General features: G+C 48.8%; 1 protein-coding gene across 1 annotated transcript; it reads right to left on the reverse strand.

Annotated features, from left to right (window-relative positions):
* Positions 1 to 11334: 11334 nt before the first annotated feature.
* LOC132210968 (C-type lectin-like) lies at positions 11335 to 23324 on the reverse strand. The gene is made up of 4 exons (XM_059654764.1): positions 23223 to 23324; positions 18023 to 18151; positions 17832 to 17937; positions 11335 to 11526 (listed from the first exon to the last, which is right to left on the reverse strand). Exons 1-4 carry the CDS (start codon positions 23322 to 23324, stop codon positions 11438 to 11440), a joined length of 426 nt encoding a protein of 141 aa, XP_059510747.1. The 3' UTR covers positions 11335 to 11437.
* Positions 23325 to 26817: the final 3493 nt, after the last annotated feature.

A 26817-nucleotide genomic window follows, 5' to 3' on the forward strand; every position in this document is an offset into this window, starting at 1 on the left:
GTAGATGTGGCAGAGGAATTGTGAGTATGGGATAAAATTTTTGCAGGAGGATGGCGGGTGAGAGGAGGTGTAGTTGAGGTAATTGTGGGAGTCTGTGGGTTTGAAATGGATGTCAGTGGTGAGTCAGTTTCCGGAGATGGAGGCGGAGAGTTCCAGGAAGGGGAGGGAGGAGTCAAAAATGGTGCAGGTGAATTTGAGGGCACGTGGAAGGTGTTGGTGAAGTTAATGAACTGTTCGAGCTCCTCACAGGAGCATGAGGTAGCACAATAGAGTCATCAATACAGCGGAGGAAGAGGTGAGGTGTGGTGCCAGTGTAGTTGAAGAGTGTACCATGAATCCTACAAAGAGGCAGGCATAACCCATGCCCATGTGGGTTCCCCTTTGGTTTGTAGAAAGTCGCAGGAATCAAAGAAAAAATTTTTGAAAGTGAGGACCAGGTCTGCCAAGTGAATGAGTGTTGGTGGAGGGGTACTGGGTCGGCTTATGAGAGAGGAAGAAGTGGAGGGTTTTTAGGCCATCCTCATAAGGGGTGCAGGTACATAGGGACTGAACATTCATGGTGTAGATGAAGTGTTGGGAGATGGGGAATTGAAAGTTTTGGAAAAGGTGGAGGGCATGGGAATGTGGCCATGAAAAGAATGGAGTCAGGGTAGGAGGAGATGAGCTCAGTGGGGCAGGAATAAGCACCGACAATGGGTCAACAGGGGCAGTCATGTTTATGGATCTTAGGTAGGAGATAGAACCACACAGTGCGAGGTTGGGGAACTATCAGGTTTGAGGCTATGGACAGGAGATCACTCAAGGTTGTTGATGGTTTAGCTGATGTTGGCTTGGTGATCAAAGGTGGGGTCATGATCAAAAGTACAGTAGGAGGAGGTGTCACAGAGTTGGCATCTTGCCCTCAACAATTTTTCCTTTGATTCCTCCCACTTCCTACAAACCAGAGGGGTAGCTATGAGCACCCACGTGGGCCCAAGCTATACCTGACTCTTTGTAGTATTCGTGGTACACTCCCTCTTCAAAAACTACACTGGCACCACACCCCACCTCTTTGCTATATTGATGACCATACCAGTACTGCCTTAGGCTCCTGCGAGGAGCTCGAACAGGTCACCAACTTCATCGACGCCTTCCGTCACACCCTTAAATTCACCTGGACCATTTTGACTCCTCCCTCCCCTTCCTGGACCTCTCCGTCTCCATCTCCGGAAAGCAACTCACCACTGACATCCATTTCAAACCCACAGACTCCCACAACTACCTCAACTACACCTCCACCCTCCTGCAAAAATTTTAGCCCATACTCTCAATTCCTCCGCTGTATCTGCTCCCAGGATGAGGTGTTCTACTCTAGGACTTCCCAGATATCCTCCTACTTTAGAGACCGTAGTTTCTCCTCATTTGTTATTAAGGATACCCTTAACCGCATCCCCCATTTCCCATGCTTCTGCCCTCAAACCCTCTCACCCAAACAATGATAAGAATAGAGTCTCCTTGGTCCTCACGTGCCACCCCACCAACCTTCGAATGCAATGCGAATTTCTGGCATTTCTGCCACCTACAATCAGACCCCACCACCAAGAAAAATTTCCCTCCTCACTCCTGTCTACTTTCCATCATTCACTCCGTGATGCCAGGTTCAGCTCCACTCTCCCCATCAATTCCTCCACCACACCAAGTACCTTTCCCTGCAACCGCAAGTGGTGTAACACCTGTCCCCACACTTACCCTTTCACCCCCATCCGAGGCCTCAAACAATCCTTCCAAATCAGGCAGAGATTCACCTGCACTTCATTTAATCTCATCTCCTGTATCAGTTGCTGCCGATGTGGTCTCCTCTATATCTAGGAGACCAAACGGAGACTCTGGAACCAGTTTGAAGATCTGCACTCTGCACCCGCCAAGCAACCTGACATTCCGGTTGCCATCCACTTTAACTCCTCCTTGCACTCTCCTGGTGACACGTCCATCCTTGGCCTCCTCCTCTGTCAGAGTGAAGCCAAACATAAACTGAAGGAACAACACCTCATATGTTCGCCTTTTTTGTCCCTGCCCCTCCCCCACCATGCACCCGCCGCCATTGACCATGAGGACACGGCCGGAGACCCCACTGATGACGTCACATCCGCCTCCGCCGGCCACAGAACTTCCGGAACCGCTGCTGCAGTCACCACCTCCACGTCCAGGTACAACACCCCACACCCCACCCTCACTGCAGCTGCTGCCGCCCACCCCGATACTCCAACCGCCGACGGAACCCTGCCCACGGCCGACGCTGACGGAACCCCGCCCACGGCCGACGGAACCCCGCCCACGGCCGATGCTGACGGAACCCCGCCCACGGCCGACGGAACCCCGCCCACGGCCGACGCCGACGGAACCCCGCCCACGGCCGACGACCTCATTGCTCCGCCCACAACCTCCACAGCCTGCAACCGCAGAGGAGACAGCCACACTGAGCCCTGCCACATCTTCACCATCCCCCCAGACCTCCCACTGACTGAGGACGAACGGTCAGTCCTTAGTAAGGGGCTCACCTTTGTCCCCCTACAACCACACATCAACGAATACCAGTCACGGTTGGACAGAGAGCAGTTTTTCCGCCGTCTTCGCCTCCATGCCTACTTCTTCAACCGGGAACCTAACCCTCCCTCCACTGACCCCTTCACCCGCTTCCAACACAAGTCCTCCTCCTGGACACCACCCCCAGGCCTCCTACCCTCCCTCGACCTCTTCATCTCCAACTGCCGTCGAGACATTAACCGCCTCAACCTCTCCACCCCTCTCACCCACTCCAACATCTCCCCCGCAGAACGGGCAGCCCTCCGCTCCAACCCCAACCTCACCATCAAACCCGCAGACAAGGATGGCGCAGTGGTAGTATGGTGCACTGACCTCTACATCGCCGAGGCCAGATGCCAACTCTCCGACACCACCTCCTACCGCCCCCTCGATCATGACCCCACACCCGAGCACCAAACCATCATCTCCAACACCATTCACGACCTCATCACCTCAGGGGACCTCCCACCCACAGCCTCCAACCTCATTGTTCCCCAACCCCGCACGGCCCGTTTCTATCTCCTTCCCAAAATCCACAAACCTGCCTGCCCTGGTCGACCCATAGTCTCAGCCTGCTCCTGCCCCACCGAACTCATCTCCACCTATCTGGACTCAATTTTCTCCCCTTTGGTCCAGGAACTCCCCACCTACATCCGTGACACCACCCACGCCCTCCACCTCCTCCAGGACTTCCAATTCCCCGGTCCCCAACACCTCATATTCACCATGGACGTCCAGTCCCGATACACCTGCATTCCGCATGGAGATGGCCTCAAGGCCCTCCGCTTCTTCCTGTCCCGCAGGCCCGACCAGTCCCCCTCCACCGACACCCTCATCCGCCTAGCTGAACTCGTCCTCACCCTCAACAACTTCTCTTTTGACTCCTCCCACTTCCTACAGACTAAGGGGGTGGCCATGGGCACCCGCATGGGCCCCAGCTAGGCCTGCCTCTTTGTAGGTTACGTGGAACAGTCCCTCTTCCACACCTACACAGGCCCCAAACCCCACCTCTTCCTCCGGTACATTGATGACTGTATCAGCGCCGCCTCTTGCTCCCCAGAGGAGCTCGAACAGTTCATCCACTTCACCAACACCTTCCACCCCAACCTTCAGTTCACCTGGGCCATCTCCAACACATCCCTCACCTTCCTGGACCTCTCAGTCTCCATCTCAGGCAACCAGCTTGTAACTGATGTCCATTTCAAGCCCACCGACTCCCACAGCTACCTAGAATACACCTCCTCCCACCCACCCTCCTGCAAAAATTCCATCCCCTATTCCCAATTCCTCCGCCTCCGCCGCATCTGCTCCCACGATAAGACATTCCACTCCCGCACATCCCAGATGTCCAAATTCTTTAAGGACCACAACTTTCCCCCCACAGTGATCGAGCACGCCCTTGACCGCGTCTCCCGTATTTCCCGCAACACATCCCTCACACCCCGCCCCCGCCACAACCGCCCAAAGAGGATCCCCCTCGTTCTCACACACCACCCTACCAACCTCCGGATACAACGCATCATCCTCCGACACTTTCGCCATTTACAATCCGACCCCACCACCCAAGACATTTTTCCATCCCCTCCCCTGTCTGCTTTCCGGAGAGACCACTCTCTCCATGACTCCCTTGTTCGCTCCACACTGCCCTCCAACCCCACCACACCCGGCACCTTCCCCTGCAACCGCAGGAAATGCTACACTTGCCCCCACACCTCCTCCCTCACCCCTATCCCAGGCCCCAAGATGACATTCCACATTAAGCAGAGGTTCACCTGCTCATCTGCCAATGTGGTGTACTGCATCCATTGTACCCGGTGCGGCTTCCTCTACATTGGGGAAACCAAGCAGAGGCTTGGAGACCGCTTTGCAGAACACCTCGGCTCAGTTCGCAACAAACAACTGCACCTCCCAGTCGCAAACCATTTCCACTCCCCCTCCCATTCTCTAGATGACATGTCCATCATGGGCCTCCTGCACTGCCACAATGATGCCACCCGAAGGTTGCAGGAACAGCAACTCATATTCCGCCTGGGAACCCTGCAGCCTAATGGTATCAATGTGGACTTCACCAGTTTCAAAATCTCCCCTTCCCCTACTGCATCCCTAAACCAGCCCAGTTCATCCCCTCCCCCCACTGCACCACACAACCAGCCCAGCTCTTCCCCCCCACCCACTGCATCCCAAAACCAGTCCAACCTGTCTCTGCCTCCCTAACCTGTTCTTCCTCTCACCCATCCCTTCCTCCCACCCCAAGCCGCACCCCCATCTACCTACTAACCTCATCCCACCTCCTTGACCTGTCCGTCTTCCCTGGACTGACCTATCCCCTCCCTACCTCCCCACCTACACCCTCTCTACCTATCTTCTTTACTCTCCATCTTCGGTCCGCCTCCCCCTCTCTCCCTATTTATTCCAGTTCCCTCTCCCCATCCCCCTCTCTGATGAAGGGTCTAGGCCCGAAACGTCAGCTTTTGTGCTCCTGAGATGCTGCTTGGCCTGCTGTGTTCATCCAGCCTCACATTTTATTATCTTGGAATTCTCCAGCATCTGCAGTTCCCATTATCTCTAGACCTGAATATTGACTTCACCAGCTTCAGAATCTCTCTTCCCCCAGCCCATCCATCTTCTGACTCACCTATCCACTGTTCTTGCTGACCAACCACAATAACCCCCCCTCTGCAGCACAAGCTCCAAAACCTCTCTGCCCCAACCTATATTCCTACACACTTACTCACTCCACCTTTCCCAATGACCAACTACAATAGTCCACTCGGAGATAATGGGAACTGCAGATGCTGGAGAATCCAAGATAACAAAGTGTGGAGCTGGATGAACACAGCAGGCCAAGCAGCATCTCAGGAGCACAAAAGCTGATCTTTCGGGCCAAGACCCTTCATCAGAGAATGTGTTGAAGGGTCTAGGCCCAAAATGTCAGCTTTTGTGCTCCTGAGATGCTGCTTGGCCTGCTGTGTTCATTCAGCTTCACACTTTGTTATTGACAATAATCCACTACCTGCATTGAACTGTTTCCACTTTACTTACCCTCCCCCCAGCCTTAACTCCCTCTGCCTATTTACTTCTGGGGCTCTCCTCCCCCTCTGCAGTCCTAGTGAAGGGTTTAGGCCCAAAATGTTGACATTCCTGCTCCTTGGACGTTGTCTGATCAGCTGTACCTTGCCAGCACCACATCTATTGACTCAATTTGGAGTGTTAACTTGGTGTTGTGTCCAAGTTTCTAAAGTGGGACTTGAAACTAAAACCTTCTGATATTGATACTGTGACCCATTGAGCCAAAATTACCATACGAAAGGTGCATAATAAAAGCTTTCTTTTCCTTTTTGTGCCCAATGTCTCTTTGTCTCCTTGCAAATTATTTTGAGTCTGCAGGGTGTGCTTTTTGTACTGTCTGTAGCAATATCAAGGTTCGCAATAAACAATTGTGCCTCCCAATCGCGAACCATTTCAACTGCCCCTCCCATTCCTTAGGCGACATGTCATTCCTCCAATGCCAAAATGATGCCACCCATAGGTTGCAGGAACAGCAACTCATATTCCGCTTGGGAACCCTGCAGCCCAATGGTATCAATGTGGACTTCACCAGCTTCAAAATCTCCCCTTCCCCCACTGCATCCCTAAACCAGCCCAGTTCTTCCCCTCCCCCCACTGCATTCACACAACCAGCCCAGCTCAACCATCCCCCCGTGCATCCCAAAACCAGCCTAGCCTGTCTCTGCCTCCTTAATCTGTTCTTCCTCTCACCCATCCCTTCCTCCCACCTCAAGCCGCACCTCCATTTCCTACCTACTAACCTCATCCCACCTCCTTGACCTGTCCGTCCTCCCCAGACTGACCTATCCCCTCCCTACCTCCCCACCTATACTCTCCTCTCCACCTATCTTCTTTATCCATCTTCGGTCTCCCTCCCCCTCTCTCCCTATTTATTCCAGTTCCCTCTCCCCATCCCCCTCTCTGATGAAGAGTCTAGGCCCAAAACGTCAGCTTTTGTGCTCTTAAGATGCTGCTTGGCCTGCTGTGTTCATCCAGCTCCACACTTTACTATCTTGGATTCTCCAGCATCTGCAGTTCCCATTATTTCTCTTCACACTTTGTTATCTCTTGTTCTCAACAGTGCCACCAGGTGTTCTACGCTGCAACTACAGCACCTCCAGTTGCAACAATGGAAGTTCCCGATCCGAAACGTCAACATTCCTGCTTCTCTGGTGCTGCTTGACCTGCTGTGTTCCTCCAGCTCCACACTGTGTTGTCGCAAGTTCATGAAACTGTTGCATTATTACCGCTGTAAGTCACGTCTTCGTGCAGCAGACACATGCATTTATATAACACCTGTATTCTTAAAACCTTCTAAGGTGCCTGACATGAGCTTGGTTATTCTGAGGATCCTCTGTCTGGATCTCTAAATATTCTTGCTCTGTTCCCTTGCAGCTGCTCAGCTTGTGTTCCTTTACTCTGACGTTGCAATCATCTGTTTTAATGAAGACAGATTGCACCTTTATCAGTCTCTTTCCTTCTTTGCCTGTCCGTTCAGAAAGTAGCTTTTTTTTTCAAACTAAAATTGCCGGCTATGTTTCGAAATCGGCGAGTTGCAGCAGCGTGGTGTTGAGAGATTAGCAGAGAGTTGCGGTTCGGCTTGGGGTCCCTCAGTTCCCCCAGACATGAGCCGACCGCTGCGGCACGTAGTGCGCTCTCTGTCCGGAGGTGTGGGTAGTGATGTAGCGGCGGGGCTGTTGAGACGGAGAGATGATGGGATATAGTTTTGGATCGAATGCAGGGTTTCACTCTGGGACACAGTATGACTGCAGGAGTGACTGGGACCTGGACATTCAAACGGTGCAAGTCCTCCTGGCCATTGTTAGGGCTCTTTTATTTTGATAAGACTTGTTCTTGTGGCACAGTGGCAGTGACTCTACCTCAGGACCAGGAGACCTGGGCACAAGACCCACTTGTTCCAGAGGTATGTAATAGACTGTGAGCAGGTTGGATACAAAGCAAAAAAGACTTGCACTTGCACTGCCAGGCTGACGTGGTTATGGACCAAGAGCTGGAAAATGGGATTAGACTAGGTGGTTGTTTTTGTCAACGTGGACATGATGGTCCACACGTCCTTTCTCTGTAACTGTTTAATAGCAGCTATTGCATCGTGAAGCAGGACAGTATTTCCACAAAGCAGTAGAAGAGGGTCTCTTTTATTGTCCGATGTATTCTGGCTGTGTTCTCCCTACATGATGTTCAAGTGAATTTATGGGCTTATAAATATTCATCGTAATTACCTTTTAGGCAGGTACTGATGAGGTCAGACTAAGTGTTGAGAGTTCTGTGCTGTGGGACACTCAGGGTGCTATGAGTGAGTGTCAGGGGTAAGACAGCTCACTCAGAAGGAAGTATTGTGTTCTATCTTGGCCGTGTTACCAGGAGTTGATGACAACCTAAAGGTGTGTTATTTCATCAAGAACATTCCAACTGGGGTCATCAGCAATACAACAATACCAAAACAGTGCTGTGGTCTGGAATATGAGAAATTGTCAGAGCGGGTCACTCAGATATCTTCAAAATGTTTTGCAGGCTGTGGGTGTCACTGACAAAATTATTGCTTGCCGAACCTTAATTGCCCTTGAGAAAGCGATGGTGAGCTGCCTTTGTGAATCTACATGATGTTCAAGTGAATTTATGGGCTTATAAATATTCATCGTAATTACCTTTTAGGCAGGTACTGATGAGGTCAGACTAAGTGTTGAGAGTTCTGTGCTGTGGGACACTCAGGGTGCTATGAGTGAGTGTCAGGGGTAAGACAGCTCACTCAGAAGGAAGTATTGTGTTCTATCTTGGCCGTGTTACCAGGAGTTGATGACAACCTAAAGGTGTGTTATTTCATCAAGAACATTCCAACTGGGGTCATCAGCAATACAACAATACCAAAACAGTGCTGTGGTCTGGAATATGAGAAATTGTCAGAGCGGGTCACTCAGATATCTTCAAAATGTTTTGCAGGCTGTGGGTGTCACTGACAAAATTATTGCTTGCCGAACCTTAATTGCCCTTGAGAAAGCGATGGTGAGCTGCCTTTGTGAATCGCTGCAGTGCATGTGGTGAAGATTCACCTCACAGTCACAGCCACCTTCGGCTATTTGGGAGTATTCACTCCAACAGCACTGTGTTAGATGGTGGAATTGCCAGTTGCCTGGCCACAGCAAGCTCAGTATTTGATGGGCTCGAGCACAGGATTTGAAAAGAGCTTGGAGTTTGTTTTCAGACAAAGATCAAAGTCTGCCCAGTTAGAGGTTCTCAACCCAAATTCCATTGGCTGTGAGGCATGGGCAACCTATTTGTGTCACAGTGTGACCAGATTCATTTTGCCTTCATCGCGTTCATCACCTAAGATCCGCCTGCAGTGTCAAGTGATAGAACAAAATCCCTAACATTTCCTGCAAGGTGCTTCATATGTAATGTCAACAGCATGCTTATCAGAACTGACCTTCACTGGGTCAGCCATGTGGATTCAAATGGAGGATTCCTGTATACCAAAGGACGTATTGTACAGCCAGCTGAGCATGGAAACCCAGACCCACACCAACATTACATCCAAAGATTTCTGAAAACCAATTCCCAAGCATATAAGGGCCAATACATGGCTTGGAGAATAGGGTGGCGGAGAGGTTGGTGGGGAGAAGAAACATTGAACACATTCAAATGAAGAAGAGTCTGTTATCACGGAATCTTAACATTTCACGACAGTTGTGTTCCTGCAGGATAGGTAAGTGTACAAAAAGGACAGTGCCTTCACCCGTCCCTCCATCAGTCACTTAATGGGTGGCATTGCAATTAGACCTTCAAATCACCAAGGTTTGATTTAATAGCGCAGTGAGATGACATCAACATTGGATAAGTGCTGATGGGAGGAGAATCGATCACTAGTCACGAATAAAGTGGTAGGATTTGTGAGCTCAGTCATGTCTAATGGCTGTGGAATCTCTTAGCCCTGTCCATTGCATACTGCTTCTTCCTATGAGTTAGGATGAGTGTAATCCTGTGTTAGGTCTTTACCAGGTTAGCCCTTCATGTTTTTGGCCTGCCTGGTGTTGTCCCTGGCATGCTGTCTGGCATTCCTCGTTGAGCCATGGGAGCTTGATCCATTGGTTTGATGGTGATGGTGGAAAGGATCTGGAGTCAAGTATAGGCTGGACTGAGTCGACCAATTTCTTGCCTTGAAGCGCATTGGTAAACCAGAGCTGCTGATTTGATCTGAAGTCTTGCTCTATTGCTTTTGGGGATCAAATTAAATATTTGGGACATGAAGTTGATTTGTGGAAGTCTAAAGATCCAGACCTCAAATGGAACATTGAGAGAAGTTTTAGGCTCTGTCTCTCAGGAAGGATATGCAGGCATTGGAGTGGTCCAGAGGACGTTTACAAAAAGGGCTGAAGGGTTTGTCTTATGAGGAATGGTTGAGGACTTTGGGTCTGACCTGCTAGAAACTTACGAATATTGACAGAAGTAGCAGACCCTCATTACGGCTTTGTTCCAAACAGGGACAAAAGGACTGAACTCTAGGAATGAGGTGACAGTAACTGCCCATGACCACAAGGCAGCACTTTAACAGGCATGGGACCATGTAGCCCCAGCTACAATGGAGTCAATGGGAATGTTCTCCACTGTTTGGAGCCATCCCTGGCACAAAGGGAAATGGTTGTGGTCAGTGAAGGCCAAGCAGCTCAGCCCCAGAATGTTACTGCAGGACTTACTGAGGATATTCCTCTATTCAGAGATGTTATTACAAGCCTCTGGAGCAGAATGGAATTGAATCCAGGACTTTCAATCCAGGGGTAGGGACACTACCACTGTGCTACGAGAGGTCCCTTAAAACGAGGTACAGGCACTGCTAACATATGAACCCAGCCTTTCCTGTCTATCAGGCAGGTGCTTTAATCAACTAAGTGACAGCGCCACCACTTCCTCAGGATAAGGTCCTTGGCCCGAGTATCTTCAGCTGCTTTATCTTTGACCCTGTGACTTAACATTTATAATGTACACATCTTATCATCAGTAAGAGATAATCCAACTAAGTACCCTTGCTTTTCAAATCCCCAGCAGCAATAGCCAGGTGGCTTTTATTGAACAGCTGTATAACATGCAGGTCAGAGGCTGTGAATTCTGCAGTGACTGACTCACATTCCAACTCCCCAAAGGCTGTTGATAAGATTGAAGTCAGGAGTGCAATGAAACACTCTCCACTTGCCTGGAAAAGCACAGTTCTAACAACACTCTAGAAACTCAACAGCTTCCAGGACACGGCTTGCTACTTGTTTGGCACTTTCCCCACCAACAGCACACTCTGGCAACAGTGTGTACAATCTCCAGGATGTCCTCAGGCACTTGCCACGGCTCCATTGACACCACTTTCCTAATCTGTGACCTGCAAGTGCATGAGAACACCACAAAGTGCAGTGTCCCCTCCAAGGCATACTCCATCCTGATTTGGAACTAATGTTGTTCCTTCACTGTCGCTGCTCCTAAATCTGAGAACGCCCTCTCTGTCATAATGGAGTGTGCCTGTGGCAGTCACAGTGCACAGATTCAAGAAGCAAACTCACAAGCACCAAGCATCACCTTCCCAAAGAGGAGTAGAATTGGACCTTGCAGTAATGCTCACATTGCAGAATTGGATTGTGAAAACATCCATGTCCCTGTTGTGCTGTGTCCTCCCCTGGTGTAGCATTGAAAGAGCAGACAACTCATGATGCAATTTTTATTCTTGGCTGAGAAACTAAGTCAGTACAGTCATCATTGGCTGTGACCACAACTACAAGCCGATAGAAGCACAAAACCCCAGACAGGATCCATGGAGCACTTATGGATTCTTTCAGTGACAGTAGGGACTTGGCAGTTTATACGAGCACAGAAAACTCAATTTCGACTGGCAAGGCAGATCGTTCCAATTAATTGTAGGGTCTGGAGGAAAGAGAGAAGAATCCAGTAAACTATTTGTATGATTGGTCAATTCCCTGTTGTTGACAGTATTAAGTGATCTTGTGCTTATCCCCATTGCTTTATTTAAGATATAGATTGTCACCTTAAATTTGCTGGTCAGCCACAATGAGAAAAACAATCACATTAAGCTTGCTGTATTGAAAGATCAATTGGTTGGATGATGCCTTCATTGTTCTCTTTGGTGTTCTCTGAAGGGGTGTGTGTTGTCATTAAATGTTGTAAATTTTGACACTGTATCTGGCTGAAGTTCTGATTTGAAACAAACTGGATGTGTGATGACTGTTTGTCAATAGGCCTCAGGGTCGTTCTGTATAAATGTCATTTGGTTCATTACACAACACAAATGCTGTAAGAGAATTGCTTCCATGAACAACCTGAACAAACTGGCCTGAGATCAAAGATAAGCCTCTTTCTAGCGGTAAAAAGCACTTATCTTAATGAATGGAAGATGAACTGCTGCATTAAATGTTGCAAAGTTTGTCAATGATCATTCACTGAAAAAAAAGGATCTTGCCAATGTTTAATCACACTAGCAGCTTACAAGAAATGGAGGATAACAGAATGTGACGCATGGTGATTGCAAGTTAGCTCAGGAATAGGATAACCAGGTGTGGAGCTGTCCTGCTGTGTTCATCCAGCTCTACACCTTGTTATCTCAGACTCCAGCATCGGCAGTTCCTCCTATCTCTCAGGATGAGGAGTTGTCTGGAGTAGGCTGATCACACGTTCCTGTCTGATCTGGAGTGGTTTCTTCAAAAAGGAATTTGAAAGTTCACCGTGGGAGTTGAAGGGTTTTGTTTAAAAGCAAGGCTTGCTGTTAAGCACATGATTGGTAAAGAGTGTTACTTTGCTGTAGACCCCTGCTAGGGCTGTTTTTGATCAATTACTGGCTTGGGTGAATCTGTGTTTATCTGTTTCAGTTGGAGAGAGGGCTGCCTTGGACCACTTACCCAGCTGAGTGCTGCAATTCTAAAGAAAACCATCATTTTGAATTCAGGGTGGTACAATCAGCCACAGGAGGAGAAGTGGGCCATTCAGCCCTTCAAGGCTTCTCCATCATGAAATGACATCATGGCTGATCTCACAATCCGCAACTCCACTTTCCTGCCAATTCCCCATAATCCTTGATTCCATTCCTAATTCAAAACCAATATGGGTTTGTAGCAGTATAGGAGATTGCCATTTGAGGTATTGTCAGCCTGTGCAATGTTTCTGTGGATAATGGAGAACATTTTGCATGGTCTACGCCAGGTCGCCACTTAATTAGAAGACAGACTAACAAGAGGGAATGCTAATAAGGAACACTTAGAGAGATTGCATTTTGTCCTTACAAGCTTTTCCCGAGGCGAGCATATACCTTAGAAGGGAAACCTGTGTTCCAACCAATCCCAAGTGACCTACTTGAGGTACAGAGTTGACAAGACTGGGTTACACCCATTGTAAGATGAAGTGAAGGTGGTCAAAAGTACCCAGGCTCCCACATCTGTCCAGGAGCTTCAGGTCATTTCTTGGGCTGGTAAATTATTATGCAATGTGCACACATAACCTGGCAACCATCCTAGTACCTTTGCATCAACTCCTAACAAAGGGTCAGCCTTGGAAATTGTTTCAGACAATCCCTAGCTTTCAATGAAATAAGAAACAGCTGGCATCTTCTGAGGTGTTGGCACACTATGATCCCAAGAAAGATCTTGTATTGGTATGTGATGTCTCCTGATATGACATTTGGGTGGTGTAAGCTCATAGGTCGCTCAGAGAACAGGAATACCCAATAGCCTTTGCATCCAGGACTTTGGCTCCTTTAGAGGTTAAATATACCCAGCTTGAAAAGAAGTGGGTTTCACATTGACTGCACAGGTCTTTTCATGGGTTTGATGTTCTTAGTCATTGTAGGTGCCCACTCAAAGTGATTAGACATGCATAGGGTCCATGCATCAAACATGGGAACAATGACAGAAAAACTGTTCACCTTTTAAACATATGGAGTCCAGAAATGTTAGTCACAGATAACAGGATATTATTGACTTGCAGGGAATTTAGTTGTTTTTTCAAGTCAAATGTGTTTTGACATATAAGGACAGCTCCACACCACTCCTCATTCCATGGCCTGGCGGAAAGTGCTGCCCAAACTTTGAAGGTTGCATTGAAGAAACTGCGTGTAGTCTCGCTAGACACCAAGCTGTTAGGGTTCCTGATTGATAGTGGGACCACGCCACATGCACCAGCAGTCACGAATGGGTAAATTCTTCCCAAAGGCAGGGGAGAGTGAAATGGCGTCAGGAATTCTCAAGCCAGATCCAAGACTCTGCCAAGTGAGAAGACAGTTTGATACAGGGGGTGAAGCTCAGTGGAAGAATCACATAAATGGACCCGCATCTCAAAGAGGCGTGTTCGAATGGAGGTCAGGGCCAGTAATTTAGGAAATTCCATGTTGTGGCGGTTCTGAATAAGCATGTGGACCATATGAAAGCTGTAATTTGTCAAACGGTGCCAGAGTAAAATATTCCCTGTCCCTCAGAACCTTCGGCACATGCTGCTGGAACCCATGTATCCACCTTCACCGTCAAGCATCGTTCAGCCCTCCGAATCAGAGATAGAGTTGAAGTCGCCTGTTTGATGTCCCTGCCACACAAGGAAGGGAGTGAAATTCTACCGAGGCACTCCTGGTGCAAAAGGAAAACTCCTGCAAGTTACACACTTCTCCATGTTGATGCTGAGCCAGTGCAACCTGACCTGGTGCTGGAACAGCCCAGGAAGATTTCCAAGAAAAAGGATCAGCCCATGTCCTCGGACTCAGAGGGGAAGGGACCTAGTGATTATAATGAAGTCAGCCGGGTGGATCTCACAGAAAATATGGTCTGGTTAGGGACCCCTGGCTGACATGTATAAAGGGGAGTGACAGAGATACTGTCATTTTGGTGCCTCTCTTTTTATGAAGCAGTACTTTGGTTATGGGCTGTTCATGCGTAAATAAAGGGTGACTTGGTGATGGAATACCGGCCTCTCGGAAATTATTTCACTTCAGAGACAACTTTGTGTGATTAGTAACTTGACAGGTGCCAGAACACCAGAGCAACAGGTACTAAGAAGAAAGGAAGATTTTCTGAAAACTATTACAGAGAAAGTTGGCCTTTCTTTCACTTTTCGTGAACTGTCTGTGTGTTTATGTTCTAGAGATATTTCAAGGCATAATACACTTTTATACTTTTACGTCACCGGCTGTGTTAAATTCATTGGTCCTTCATTCATTAAGTTCTGTTGATAATAAATCAATAAACTATGCCTATTATGAAGAGATAGTAGGAACTGCCAATGCTGGAGAATCTGAGATAACACGGTGTGAGGCTGGATGAACACAACAGGCCAAGCAGCATCAGAGGAGCAGGAAAGTTTGACGTTTCGGGTCGAGACCCGTCTTCAGAAATGGCGGAGCGGAAGGGAATTCTGAAAAATATAGGGAAACAGGGGAGGCGGACAGAAGATGGATACAGGAGAAGATAGGGTGAGAGGAGTCGGACAGGTCGAAGAGGTGGGGTTAGAGCCAGTCAAGGTGAATGTAGGTGGGGAGTTAGGGAGGGATAGGTCAGTTCAGGGAGGACGGACAGGTCAAAGAGGTGGGATGAGGTTAGTTGGTAGGAGATGGGGGTGAGGCTTGATGTGGGATTAATGGTTAGGGAGGTGGGGACAAGCTGGGCTGGTTTTGAGATCTGGTCGGGGGTGGGGAGATTTTGAAGCTTGTGGAGTCCACATTGATACCCTTGGGCTGCAGAGTTCCCAAGCAAAATATGAGATGCTGTTCCTGCATCTTTCGGGTGGCGTCATTGTGGCAATGCAGGAGGCCCAGGATGGACATGTCATCCGAGGTGGGTGGGGAGCGGGGTGTTGAAATTGTTTGCAACTGGGAGGTGCAGTTATTTGTTGTGAACTGAGCGTACGTGTTCTGAAAAGCGGTTCCCAAGCTTCCGCTTCGTTTCCCCGATGTAGAGGAGGCCACAACGGGAACAGCGGATACAGTATATCACATTAACAGATGTGCAGGTGAGTATCTGTTTGATGTGAAAAGTCTTCTTAGGGCCTGGGATGGGGTGAGGGAGGAGGTGAGGGGCAGGTGTAGCACTCGCTTCGGTTGCAGGGAAAAGTGCAGGGGTTCGTGCAGCTCATGGGGAGTGTGGAGTGGATGAGGGAGTCGCGGAGAGAGCAGTCCCTCTGGAAGGCAGATATGGGTGGGGACGGAACAATATCCTACATCGTGGGGTCAGATTGCAGGTGGCGGAGAATGATGCGTTGAATCTGGAGGTTAATGGGGTGATACGTGAGGAATATATGATCCTCACATATCACCTCATTAGCCTCCGGCTTCAATGCATCATTTTCCACCACTTCTGTCACTCAGACCCCACTCAAGCCTACAACATGGGTAGTTCCTACCTCTCTATTTTTCAGTGTACGCGCTAGGAAGGGACATTTAATGAAAAGAGTCCACATGCAGGTCTTTAGCTTCGGGAACATGTGCCCAAGCTATGCCTGCCTCTCTGTAGGGTACGTGGAGCAATCCCTCTTCCAAAGCTACACTGGCCCTATCCCCCATCTCTTCCTCCGTTACATTGATGATTGTTTCGGTGTCGCCTGTTGTTCCCATGAGGAGCTGAACAGTTCATCCACTTCACTAACACCTTCCAGCTCAACCTTAAGTGTACCTGGACCATCTCTGATACCTCTATCTCCTTTCTGGACCTCTGTTCCATCTCTGGCACTTGCCTGAAAATCAATATCCATTTTAAGCCCACCTTCCTGTAAATAGGCTATCCTCTATTCCCAATTCCTTCGCCTCCGCCACATCTGCTCCTGAGATGAGGCATTCCACTCCCAAACATCGCAGATGTCTTCTTTTTTCAAGAACTGCAACCTCCCCTCCACAGTGTTCAAAAATGCCCTCGATCGTGTCTCCCACATTTCCCGCAACTCATCCCTCACACCCCCTATCCGCAATAATAACTTAAACAGAATCCCCCTCATCCTCGCATACCACCCAACCAATCTCCAAATCCAACGCATCATGCTCCGACATTTCTGCCATCTGCAATCCGACCCCACTACTAAAGGCATTTTTCCCTCCCCACCCTTATGTGCTTTCTGGAGGGATCACTCTCTCTGTGACTCCCTTGCCGCTCAACACTCCCCTCCAGCCCCACCACCCCTGGTACTTTTCCCTGCAACCGAAGCAAATGCTACACCTGCCCCTGTACCTCCCCACTCACCCCCATCCCAGGCTGGAAGAAGAATTTTCATATTAAACAGATGTTCACCTGCACATCTGTTAATGTGATATACTCTATCGGCTGATCCCGATGTGGCCTCCTCTACATCGGGGAAACCAAACGGAGGCTTGGGGACCACTTTGCGGAACACCTACACTCAGTTCGCAATAAACAACTACACCTCCCAGTCGTGAACCATTTCAACTCTCACGCCTCCCCCCCCACCACTCCTCGGACGACATGTCCATCCTGGGCCCCCTGCATTGCCACAATGACGCCACCCGAAAGCTGCAGGAACAGCATCTCATTTTGCTTGAGAGCCCTGCAGCCCAAGGGTAGCAATGTGGACTTCACAAGCTTCAAAATCTCCCTACCCCCGACCAGATCCCAAAACCAGCCCAGCTAGTCCTCGCCTCCCCAACCATTTCTCCCACCTCATGCCCCACCTCCATCCCCTACCCACTAACCTCATCCTGTCTCCTTCACCTGTCCGTACTCCCTGGACTGACCCATCCCCACCCTAATTCCCCACCTACACTCATCTTTACTGGGTCTAACCCTGCCTCTTTGACCTGTCTGTCTCCTCTCACCCTTACTTTTCTTTTATCCATCTTCTGTCCGCCTTCCCCTGTCTCCCTGTTTATTTCAGAATCCCCTTCCCCTCCCCCATTTCTGAAGAAGGGTCTTGACCTGAAACGTCAAACTTTCCTGCTCCTCTGATGCTACTTGGCCTGTTGTATTCATCCAGCTTCACACTGTGTCATCTATGTCTTTTAAGAAACCTGATTGATACATCTTGATGTTTAAAACCTGATGTAAATAAGGCTTTCAATTGATCATCTTGGTAAAATCAGGATAATCTTTCCAGTTGTGTTGTGATGCGTGGAGTAGTGAGTGTGGAATGACAGTAGCCTGGGTCATAAGAAATCCAACTAAATGGAGTCCAGTTAGAATCTCACCTATTGATCTATTTCCCTTTCCCCTAGACATTCGGTAGCATTGACTCACCAACGAAATGCACACAGTCTTCTTCACCACGATAGTCATCAGGTTGGCCTGAGTCCCAGTTCACAAAATCTGATGAAGATCCATCTGTCCAGAAGTAAGCCCCCTCCTGTGGAGATATCAACTCATACCATTTAAAAATAAATAACTTATTTCCCTGAAATAACGTGATGGAACAAATCAAGAAATGTTACCTTGTAGTTATCATTCAAGCCAATCCAAAGACCAGTCCTTTCAGGTAAACTGTTGCCAATAATTCGACTCTGCTCCTCCCAGTGAAAGGAAGCAAGATGGCCATCAGGAGCCAGGGTTTGGCAATGCAACTTGAAATAATTTAAACAAGACAATTTATTGCTGGTTACATTTTTACATTGAACATATTCAATTGTGTTGCTCCAACATGTGTTTAATGTTCAAAATTTGCTGCATTGCAGAAAATGATCAATAAAATTACAACCTGCTGTCACATATTTGCAAGGAGCTGCTATGGGCCAACTCCAAATTTCAGTGAACAGTGCCACACTGAGGCTGAGTATTTGGGACAAATCTCATTGTGGCTCCAAATTGTCAGATTGAAAAGTCCTGAGCAACAACTGACATTGGGCTGGGCTTATGGGCAAACACTCTGTGGGTTATATTGTGATTCCTATTCTCCACAAGTTTTTTGCGAACACAGCTGTCAATACAGATGTGGGTAGTCACTCCAGTCCATGTCACTGTGCAGTGGCCACATCGACAGCTATAAATTTCTCATAATGACAGACCACAGCACATAGATGCTTGTCAACTTTAGAACACATTCTCAGGAAATCATGTGACTCAACAACAGGTTCTTGAGAATTTGACAGATTGTCCCTGTAGGGATTGAGGAGTTACACAATGAGCGGATCTGGTTCAAGCTTGAATGTACAGACATCGGTTGATGGAGATGGGCGGAATCTTGTCAGAGCCTGAACAACATGGGATATGGTGAGAGATGTGGCAGAATGATGTGGGATGTCCTGCAAGGCCTATCTCAACATCAGGAACAAATCTCTGCAAATTTGAACAACTTCCTTGGCAACAAAGTGAGATTCTCACTAGGTGGTGGTAAGTTTCCTGTTAAGGAGGAATAATCTTTGTGAACTGCGCATCTTGCCTCATTAATATGCAGCTTCCCTCCTACTACCTGCCAGGAGCAAACAAGATGCTGAAAATTCAGAGAATGGAGGGCGACTACCAGACAACGTCAGCTCACTGCTGGCTCCATTAGGACCTTGCGTTTAATTTGTACCAATACCAAGAATTCTGAAGGATGTCCCCTTCAGGGTACACAGTTTGAAGGATGCTGCTGTTGACAGTATCAAAACAAATCAAAATCTTGTCGAAAATAGTGGAAGAGCTTGTTGTCAGATTTTCAATCAGTCACTCAATGATGTGAGGGTCACTGAAGGAGTTTGAAGGTGAGTTAGAAAAGATGGGGAACATGGGAGACAGACAGTAATAGAAGCCAACTCTACTTTAGCAGAGCTGCAACCATCTGCACTGCAGGAAGGCAGCTCAACTCCACAGAATCTGTGGCCGATCACTTTGTGATATTGGACCAAACAGAGGGAAATGTTCAGGAACTAGCAGGCAACAAAGAGTCTGATTCAGGGGAAATCTAGGGAATGAGGAAGTTGCCGACTCTGTGTTGGTCCTCAGGAAGAGCCCGTGAGCATGAATACTTCAATTCAGCTGAGAGCATTGGAATTGAAAAGCTCACAAGCAGTGTTTGCAGGACACAATTGAGCAAAATTGGTTTTGGGATGGGGTGTGGGGGTCAATCCCAAAGTAAGACGAGCTTGGTGATCTTAGGTATCACTGAGAGTTGGGGTTATGCTGAAACTGAGTACTGGAGTGCAAGTTTGGAGTGTCAGGGAGCTTATACCACAGAAAGGAGGGGGATATCAACCAGAATGAGCGCACTCATTGACTGAGATGAAGGAGGAAAATAAGGTCACAACCCCTCCCCATTCACGCAATGCACAATCATGTATGAGAGTTTAAAACTGAGCCCTAAGATATGCGAAATCATTGCAATGGATCACTATCCCGGAATCTGTTAATCAATCTGTGAAACTAAGTCCAGCCACTGATTTTTCCTTTATCTCTGCTTCAGTGTTTTCCCATTATAAAATTTGATTTCAATGAGAATATAGAAGGCTAGTTGGTTTACAGGCCACATCAGACTACTAGACAGTGAAGAAGGTTTTCTAAGATTACAAAGGAACCTTGATCAAATGTATCAATAGTCTGAAGAACGGCAGATGGGGTTCAGTCCAGATAAATGCAAAATGTTGCATTTTAGTACAATAAACAGGGGCAGGTTTTATACAATTCATGGTCAGGCTTTGGGTAGTGTTGTTGAACAGAGGGACCTAGAGTTCAGGTACATAATTCTTTGAAGTTTACATTGCATATGGACAAGGTGGTTAAAAAGGCATTTAGCATGTTTGCCTTCATTGTTCAGTCCTTTGAGTATCGGAGTTGGGAATTCATGTTGAGTTTGTACAGGACTTTGATCAGGTCTCTTCTGGAGTGCTGTCCTGTTCCAGTGTCCCTGTTATACGAAGGATATTATTAAGCCAGAGAGAGTCACTCGAGATTTACCAGGATGTTGTCAGGTATGGAAGTCAAGTTGTAAGGAAAGGCTGGTTCGGCAGGGACTGTATTCACTGAAATGTAGGAGGTTGAGAGGTGACCTGATAGAGGGTTATAAAATCATAGGGGGTTTGGACAGTGTTAATAGTCGAATTCTTTTTCTTAGTATGGGGGATTTGAAGACTGCAGGGGCATACGTTTGAGATGAGAGGAGACAGATTTTAAAGACATGACTGGAAATGTTTTATAGAGAGAGCGGTTTGCGTATGGAAAGAACTTGCTGAGGAAGTGGTGGATGAGCATTTCAAAGATATTAGGACAATTACATGGATAGGAAAGTTTTGGAGGGATATGGGCCAGGAGCAGGCAGGTGGGATCAGTTTAGTTTGGGATTATGATCGGCCTGGACTGGTTGGACCAAATGGTCTGTTTTCATGCTTCTGGCTCCATGATGCCATTTACCATTACAGATCATTAGTGTATACAGCATATTTATGACATTTCCTAAAACAATGCTAAAAGTAAAATATCATAGCTGTCCTAACCATGAAATGCTTGAAATAAACTTCCGGACTTCATTTACCTGCTAAAGCTCCCAGTGGACGTATAATGTTTCATTGCAAACAAACATAGAACCGGACAGGATAGCATAGGAACAGGCACTTTAGCTGAACATTTCTGTGGTGACCATGACACCATTCTAAACTCATCCCATCTGCCTGCACATGCCACATCTCCCTTTATTCCCTGCCTGTTCCTATGTCTCTCTAAACACCTCTTCAACATATCTGCATAGACCATTCTCCCCAGCAGTGCATACTAGCTGCCCACTGCCCTCTGTGTAAAAAACCTGCATCACATATATCCTTTAAACTTCCACTCCCCCCTCCCCTACATTAAACATATACCACCCAGTATCTGGCATTTTCTCCCTGAGAAGAAAATATCCAACCTAACCATGCTTCTCATTAATTTATAAACTTCTGTCAAGGTCACCTCTCAGCCTCCAACGTTCAAGTGAAAACAATCCAAGTTTTTCTTATCTCTCGTTATAGCTAATACACTCCAATGCAGCGTCATCCTGGTAAACCTCTTTTGAACTCTTTCCAGAGGCTCCCCAGCCATCCTAAGGTGTGATACCAGAACCAAGCACACTACGTCAAATATGGTCAAACTAATGTTTTATTCAGCTGCACAGTGACTAGTCAATTTTTCTCCTCAACGTCCCCAGTGATGTGGGTACCCGTACTGTACACCTTCTCTACCTCCTTCTCCACTTGTCAGAGTCTCAAACCACGGGAACAGACCCTTCGGTCCAACTTGTCTGGACGCACCAGACATCTCAATCTGATCGAGTCCCGATTGTCAGCATTTAGCCCATGTTCTTTTAAATCCTTCCGATTCAGGTACCCATCCAGATGCCTTTTAAATGCTGTAAATGTGTCTTCCTCCACCACTTCCTCTGGCAGCTTATTCCATACATAAATCTTTTTGCACGGAAAAGTTATCCTTCAGGTCCTTTTTAAATCTTTCCTCTCTCACCCTCAACTTTTGCCCTCTAGTTCTGGATACCCCCACCCTGGGGAAACGACCTTGGCTATTCATCCAATCCATGCCCAATCCGTGTTCCAGGGATAAACGCCCCAGCCTATTCAGCCTCTTCCTAGAATGCAAACTCACCAGACATAACAACATCCATGTAAATCCTTTCTGCACCCACTCAGGTTTACCAACACACTTATTTGCCTTCCGTAGGGACGGCTGTCCCTGTGACTTCCTCATCTGCTCCACAGCCACCACTAGCCCCACCACCCCCATGGCACCTTTCCCAGCAACTGCAGGACGTGCTACACCTGCCCCTCCACTCCTCCCTCACCTCTATCCCATGCCCTAAAAACACCCTCTGCATTAAACAGATGTTCACCTGCACATCTGCTAATGTGGTATACAATTGTTCCCAACATGGCCTCCTCTACGTTGGGGAGACCAAGCGGAGGCTCAGAGATTGCTTATGGAGCACCTACGCTTGGTTTGTGACAAATAACAACACCTCCCAGTCGCAAACCACTTCACCTCCCCCTCACACTCCCTGGACGACATGTGCACCCTGGGCCTCCTCCAGTGTCAAGATGATGCCACCCGGAAACTGGAGGAACAACACCTCATATTCCGCCTTGGAAGCCTACAACTCAATGGTCTCAATCTGAACTTTACTAGCTTCAAAATCTCCCCACTCCCAGCCTCATCCCAAGACCCTCTCATCCGCACCTCTTGACCAGTCCGTCTTCTATCCCACCTATCCGCTCCTCCCTGGCCAACTCCCACCCCCACTTCCTACCAACACTCACTTTCTCTAGCTTTATCCCCACCTCCTTGATCTTTCCGTCTTCTCCCACCTATCTGTCCCTCCCACCTCATTGATCAATCCCCATCCCAAATCTCTACCTACACTCATCTTTACGAGCTTCATCCCCACCTCTTTGAGCTGTCCATCTTCTCTCCACCTATCTGATCCACTATCCACCTTCTATCACCGCTCCCCCCCGCCGTCTCAATTTATCTCAGAGCTACCTTCCCCACCCCCATTTCTGAAGAAGGGTCCTGACTTGAAATGTCATCTCTTCTGCTCCTCTGATGCTGCCTGGCCTGCAGTGCTCCTCCAGCTCCACACCTTGTTATCTCAAACTTCAACATCAGCAGATCCTACTAACTATAAATAAATACCTGTTGCTACAAGAGCAGAGGTCTGGAATAATGCGGTGATTATCTCACCTCACAACTCCTCAAAGTCAGCTCACCTTGTGCAAAGTAGAAGTCAGGAGTGTAAGGGCGTACTCCAGTTTCCTTGAAGAATGCAGCACCAAGAAAGCTCATGTAGTTCGAAGGCATCAAGGAGAAAGCAGTCTGCTTGATTGGCCACCCAGTGGGCACCTTGAACATTCACTCCTTTCATCAATAAAGAAGTGTATACTCAAAACATTATCGTGCTCTCTCTCCATGGGTGCTGTGATGTCCAGCATTTGCTGTTTTCATCACACACCATCTAGTCTTGTATCTATAATCTCTTTTTCTCCACTGTTACTCGATCACATTCTGGAAGTTTACTTATTACAGCACTGCAAGGTGAACTGACACTGCAAGGACTGCAGAATTTGAAGAAGGCAGCTCTTACCACCTTCTCAGGGGCAACAGAGCTGGGCTACAAATGTTGATCCTGCTGGAAATGCCCACATATGCACTTAGATCATCGGGACAGGAGTAGGTCATTAAGCCCCTTGAGCATTTTCTGCCATTCAATATCATCATTGCTAACCTGTGGACAACTCCACGTACCTTCCTTTTGCCCCTCACCCATAAAACTTTCGCATAACAAAAAATGATCTTTCTCAAATTTAAAATTAACAACTGATCTTGCATTCATTGTTGTTTGTAGAACATAGTTCTAAATATCACACACCGTTTGTGTGTAGAAGTTTCTCCCAACCTCTCACCTGAATAGTCTGGCCATAAGTTTTAGAGTATGTCCCCAATCCCACAAGTGGATAAATGAGGTTCTGGATGTGAGTTTGCTCGCTGAGCTGGAAGGTTAGTTTTCAGACATTTCGTCACCATTCTAGGTAACATCATCAGCGAGCCTCCGACGAAGAGCTGGTGTAATGGCCTGCTTTCTATTTATCTGGTTAGGTTTCCTTGGGTTGGTGATATCATTTCCTGTGTTGGTGATGTCATTTCCTGTTCTTTTTCTCAGGGGATGGTAGATTGGCTCCAAATCAATGTGTTTGTTGATGGAGTTCCGGTTGGAACGCCATGCTTCTAGGAATTCTCGTGCGTGTCTCTGTTTGGCTTGTCATAGAACGGATGTGTTGTCCCAATCAAAGTGGTGTCCTTCCTCATCTGTGTGTAAGGATACGAGTGATATAAGGGAATGACATGACCCACTATCACTCATATCCTTACACACAGATGAGGAAGGACACCACTTTGATTGCGACAACACATCCATCCTAGGACAAGCCAAACAGAGACACGCACGAGAATTCCTGGAAGCATGGCATTCCAACCGGAACTCCATTAACAAACACATTGATTTAGAGCCAATCTACCATCCCCTGAGAAAAAGAACAGGAAATGACATCACCAATGCAGGAAATGAATCACCAACCCAAGGAAACCTAACCAGATAAATAGAAAGCGGGACATAACACCAGCGCTTCGTCGGAGGCTCACTGATGATGTTACCTAGAATGGTGACGAAATGTCTGGGAACAAACCTTCAAGCTCAGTGAACCAGCTTACATCTGGAACAAAATAAAGAACCACTCTCTTGTAGACCGAGAGGAGGAGACTGTTGTCTTGGAGGTGAAAGGAGGACGTTGGGTTGGCTGTGCACCCTTGCGACTGGTGGATCTTAATGCTGGTTTCGGCCTAACGCTGGTTCAGGGGAGCAGCCAACCTGCAACGATGGCTGCGGCAAGTGCTCGTGCCCCAGGTCAGGGGGTCCGGAACACCATCCGTGTTTCCGTAAAGAAGGTGGATGAAGGTGCACCTGTGGATCGCACCTTCTTCGTGAAGAGGGTCCTGTTGGACTGTTGCGGGTTTGCTGGTGCGGACATTTACTGCCTGCAGGATTTCCCCGGAGGAGGTTTTTACGGCATGACCTTCAGGAGTGCCAAGCTTTGCGAGCACTTCCTGGAGGTTTTCAAGGAGAAAGGAGGTGAGGGCCCCCTCTCTGTATTGACCGCTGTCCCGCTGTTTGTGATGCCAGCACAGAGGAGCCGTATGGTGACTGTACATATGTACAACCCGCATGTGCCAGCAGTTGATGTCCTGACCTTCCTCGGAAGGTACGTGAAGGTGGAAGGGGATCTAACTGACATCATGGACCCCTTTGGCATCTGGACGAGTAAGAGGCAGGTCAAGGTGACGCTGAGGATGGGTGCGGACGGGAATGTCATACACCCACTGTCCAGCTTCGCGATCGGCGGGAGCAAGGGCTACCTGACCTATGCAGGGCAACCTAAAGTCTGCCATGCCTGAGGTAGGTCAGGTCACGTGGCAGCCGACTGCAAAGCCACCATCTGCAGGAACTGCAGGGAGGAGGGACACCTTGCAAAGGATTGCCCACAAGAGAAAAGCTGCAACCATTGCGGGGAAGCGGGCCACCTCTATAGGGCATGCCCGCAGCGGGGGACCACCTACGCCCAGGTCGCCGGCAGGGGCAATGGGGGGCCAGTGCCCCCGGAGGAGAGGAAGGCACCAGGGCCCAGCAAGGACCCCACTAATGAGCAGGAGGGCGAGGCCGCGCAGGAGGGCCCAGCCCTGCAGGATGGGCCCGAGGCCAGCAAAGCACCCCTGCAGGCTCTGCTCCTCCCCGACAACCCGGAGTCGATGGAGGCGGCGACAGGCGACCCAGGGGAGTGGACGACAGTCCGGAAAGCGAGGAGGAAGGTGCATCGACGGGCCCAGGAACCGCAACCATCAGGCGGGAAAAGGCAGCTACAGGGGGGCTATAAGAGCTCCTCTGACGAGTGGGATTCGGAGCCCGCCCACCCGAAGCAGAAGTTAAAGATCTCGAGGGAGAAGGAAAGCAGCACCCCGCTTCCAGGTGACGGGAGGCGTCCTGAGGCTCCCTCCGACACCCAGTCAAGTGCCGCTGGAGCACTGGAGGGCCCCCCGGAACTTCCAGGCAGGAAGGAGGAAACAGCGCGTCCCCAGCCTGACCCGGAGCCGGACCCTCCTGCCTCCGCACCCCTGACGGGGGGATGCCACCCGGAAGGCAGCACGGACGGTTTCCTGAGCCCAGAGAGTGTCCAGCAGTTAGCCCGGGCAATGGGCATGAAGGGACAGATGGAGGGGCTGGACCTTGGACTTGGGGAGGGTACTGCGGTCACTGCCCACAATGGGGGTATGAGTTGCGAGCATTAATGTGCGCAGCGTCAAGTCAACCGCGAGATGTGTGTCCACATTGGCCTACCTGACCACCATTGAGGCGGACCTCCTGTTTCTACAGGAGTGCGGGATACCGCACCGCGGCAGGTACGGGAAATGGTCCAGCGCCTGGACCTGTGGGCCTTCGATCTGGTCGGCGGGTAACGACTGTCGCTACTCGGGCCTGGCTATTCTGCTGCGGGGGCGCAACTTCACCATCTCTCAAGTTCAGGAGGTGATGGGGGGGCGCCCCCTAGTGGCTGACATCACCTACAGGAACGCTCCCCTGAGGCTGATCAACGTGTACGCCCCAGCGGTACGGAGTGAGCGGTTGGCCGTCCTGCAGCGGCTTCCACCCCTGCTGGCTACGTCCAGGCCGGTCATCCTAGGCGGAGACTTCAACTGCATCATCGATGCAGATGGAAGATCCGGCGTGGGG

This window comes from Stegostoma tigrinum, chromosome 25, assembly GCF_030684315.1.
Source record: "Stegostoma tigrinum isolate sSteTig4 chromosome 25, sSteTig4.hap1, whole genome shotgun sequence".
Taxonomy (NCBI): Eukaryota; Metazoa; Chordata; class Chondrichthyes; order Orectolobiformes; family Stegostomatidae; genus Stegostoma; species Stegostoma tigrinum.

Bases quoted from the DNA above. Each gene is read 5' to 3' on its own strand.
- LOC132210968 (XM_059654764.1), bottom strand. From the start codon at position 23,324: ATGAGCTTTCTTGGTGCTGCATTCTTCAAGGAAACTGGAGTACGCCCT. The intron at 18,152-23,222 runs GTGAGATAATCA...AATTATTTCAAG, and splicing joins TGACTTTGAGGAGTTGTGAG to TTGCATTGCCAAACCCTGGC. The intron at 11,527-17,831 runs GTGAGTCAATGC...TCTTTCCTCCAG, and splicing joins AGACTGTGTGCATTTCGTTG to ACCCTACAATTAATTGGAAC.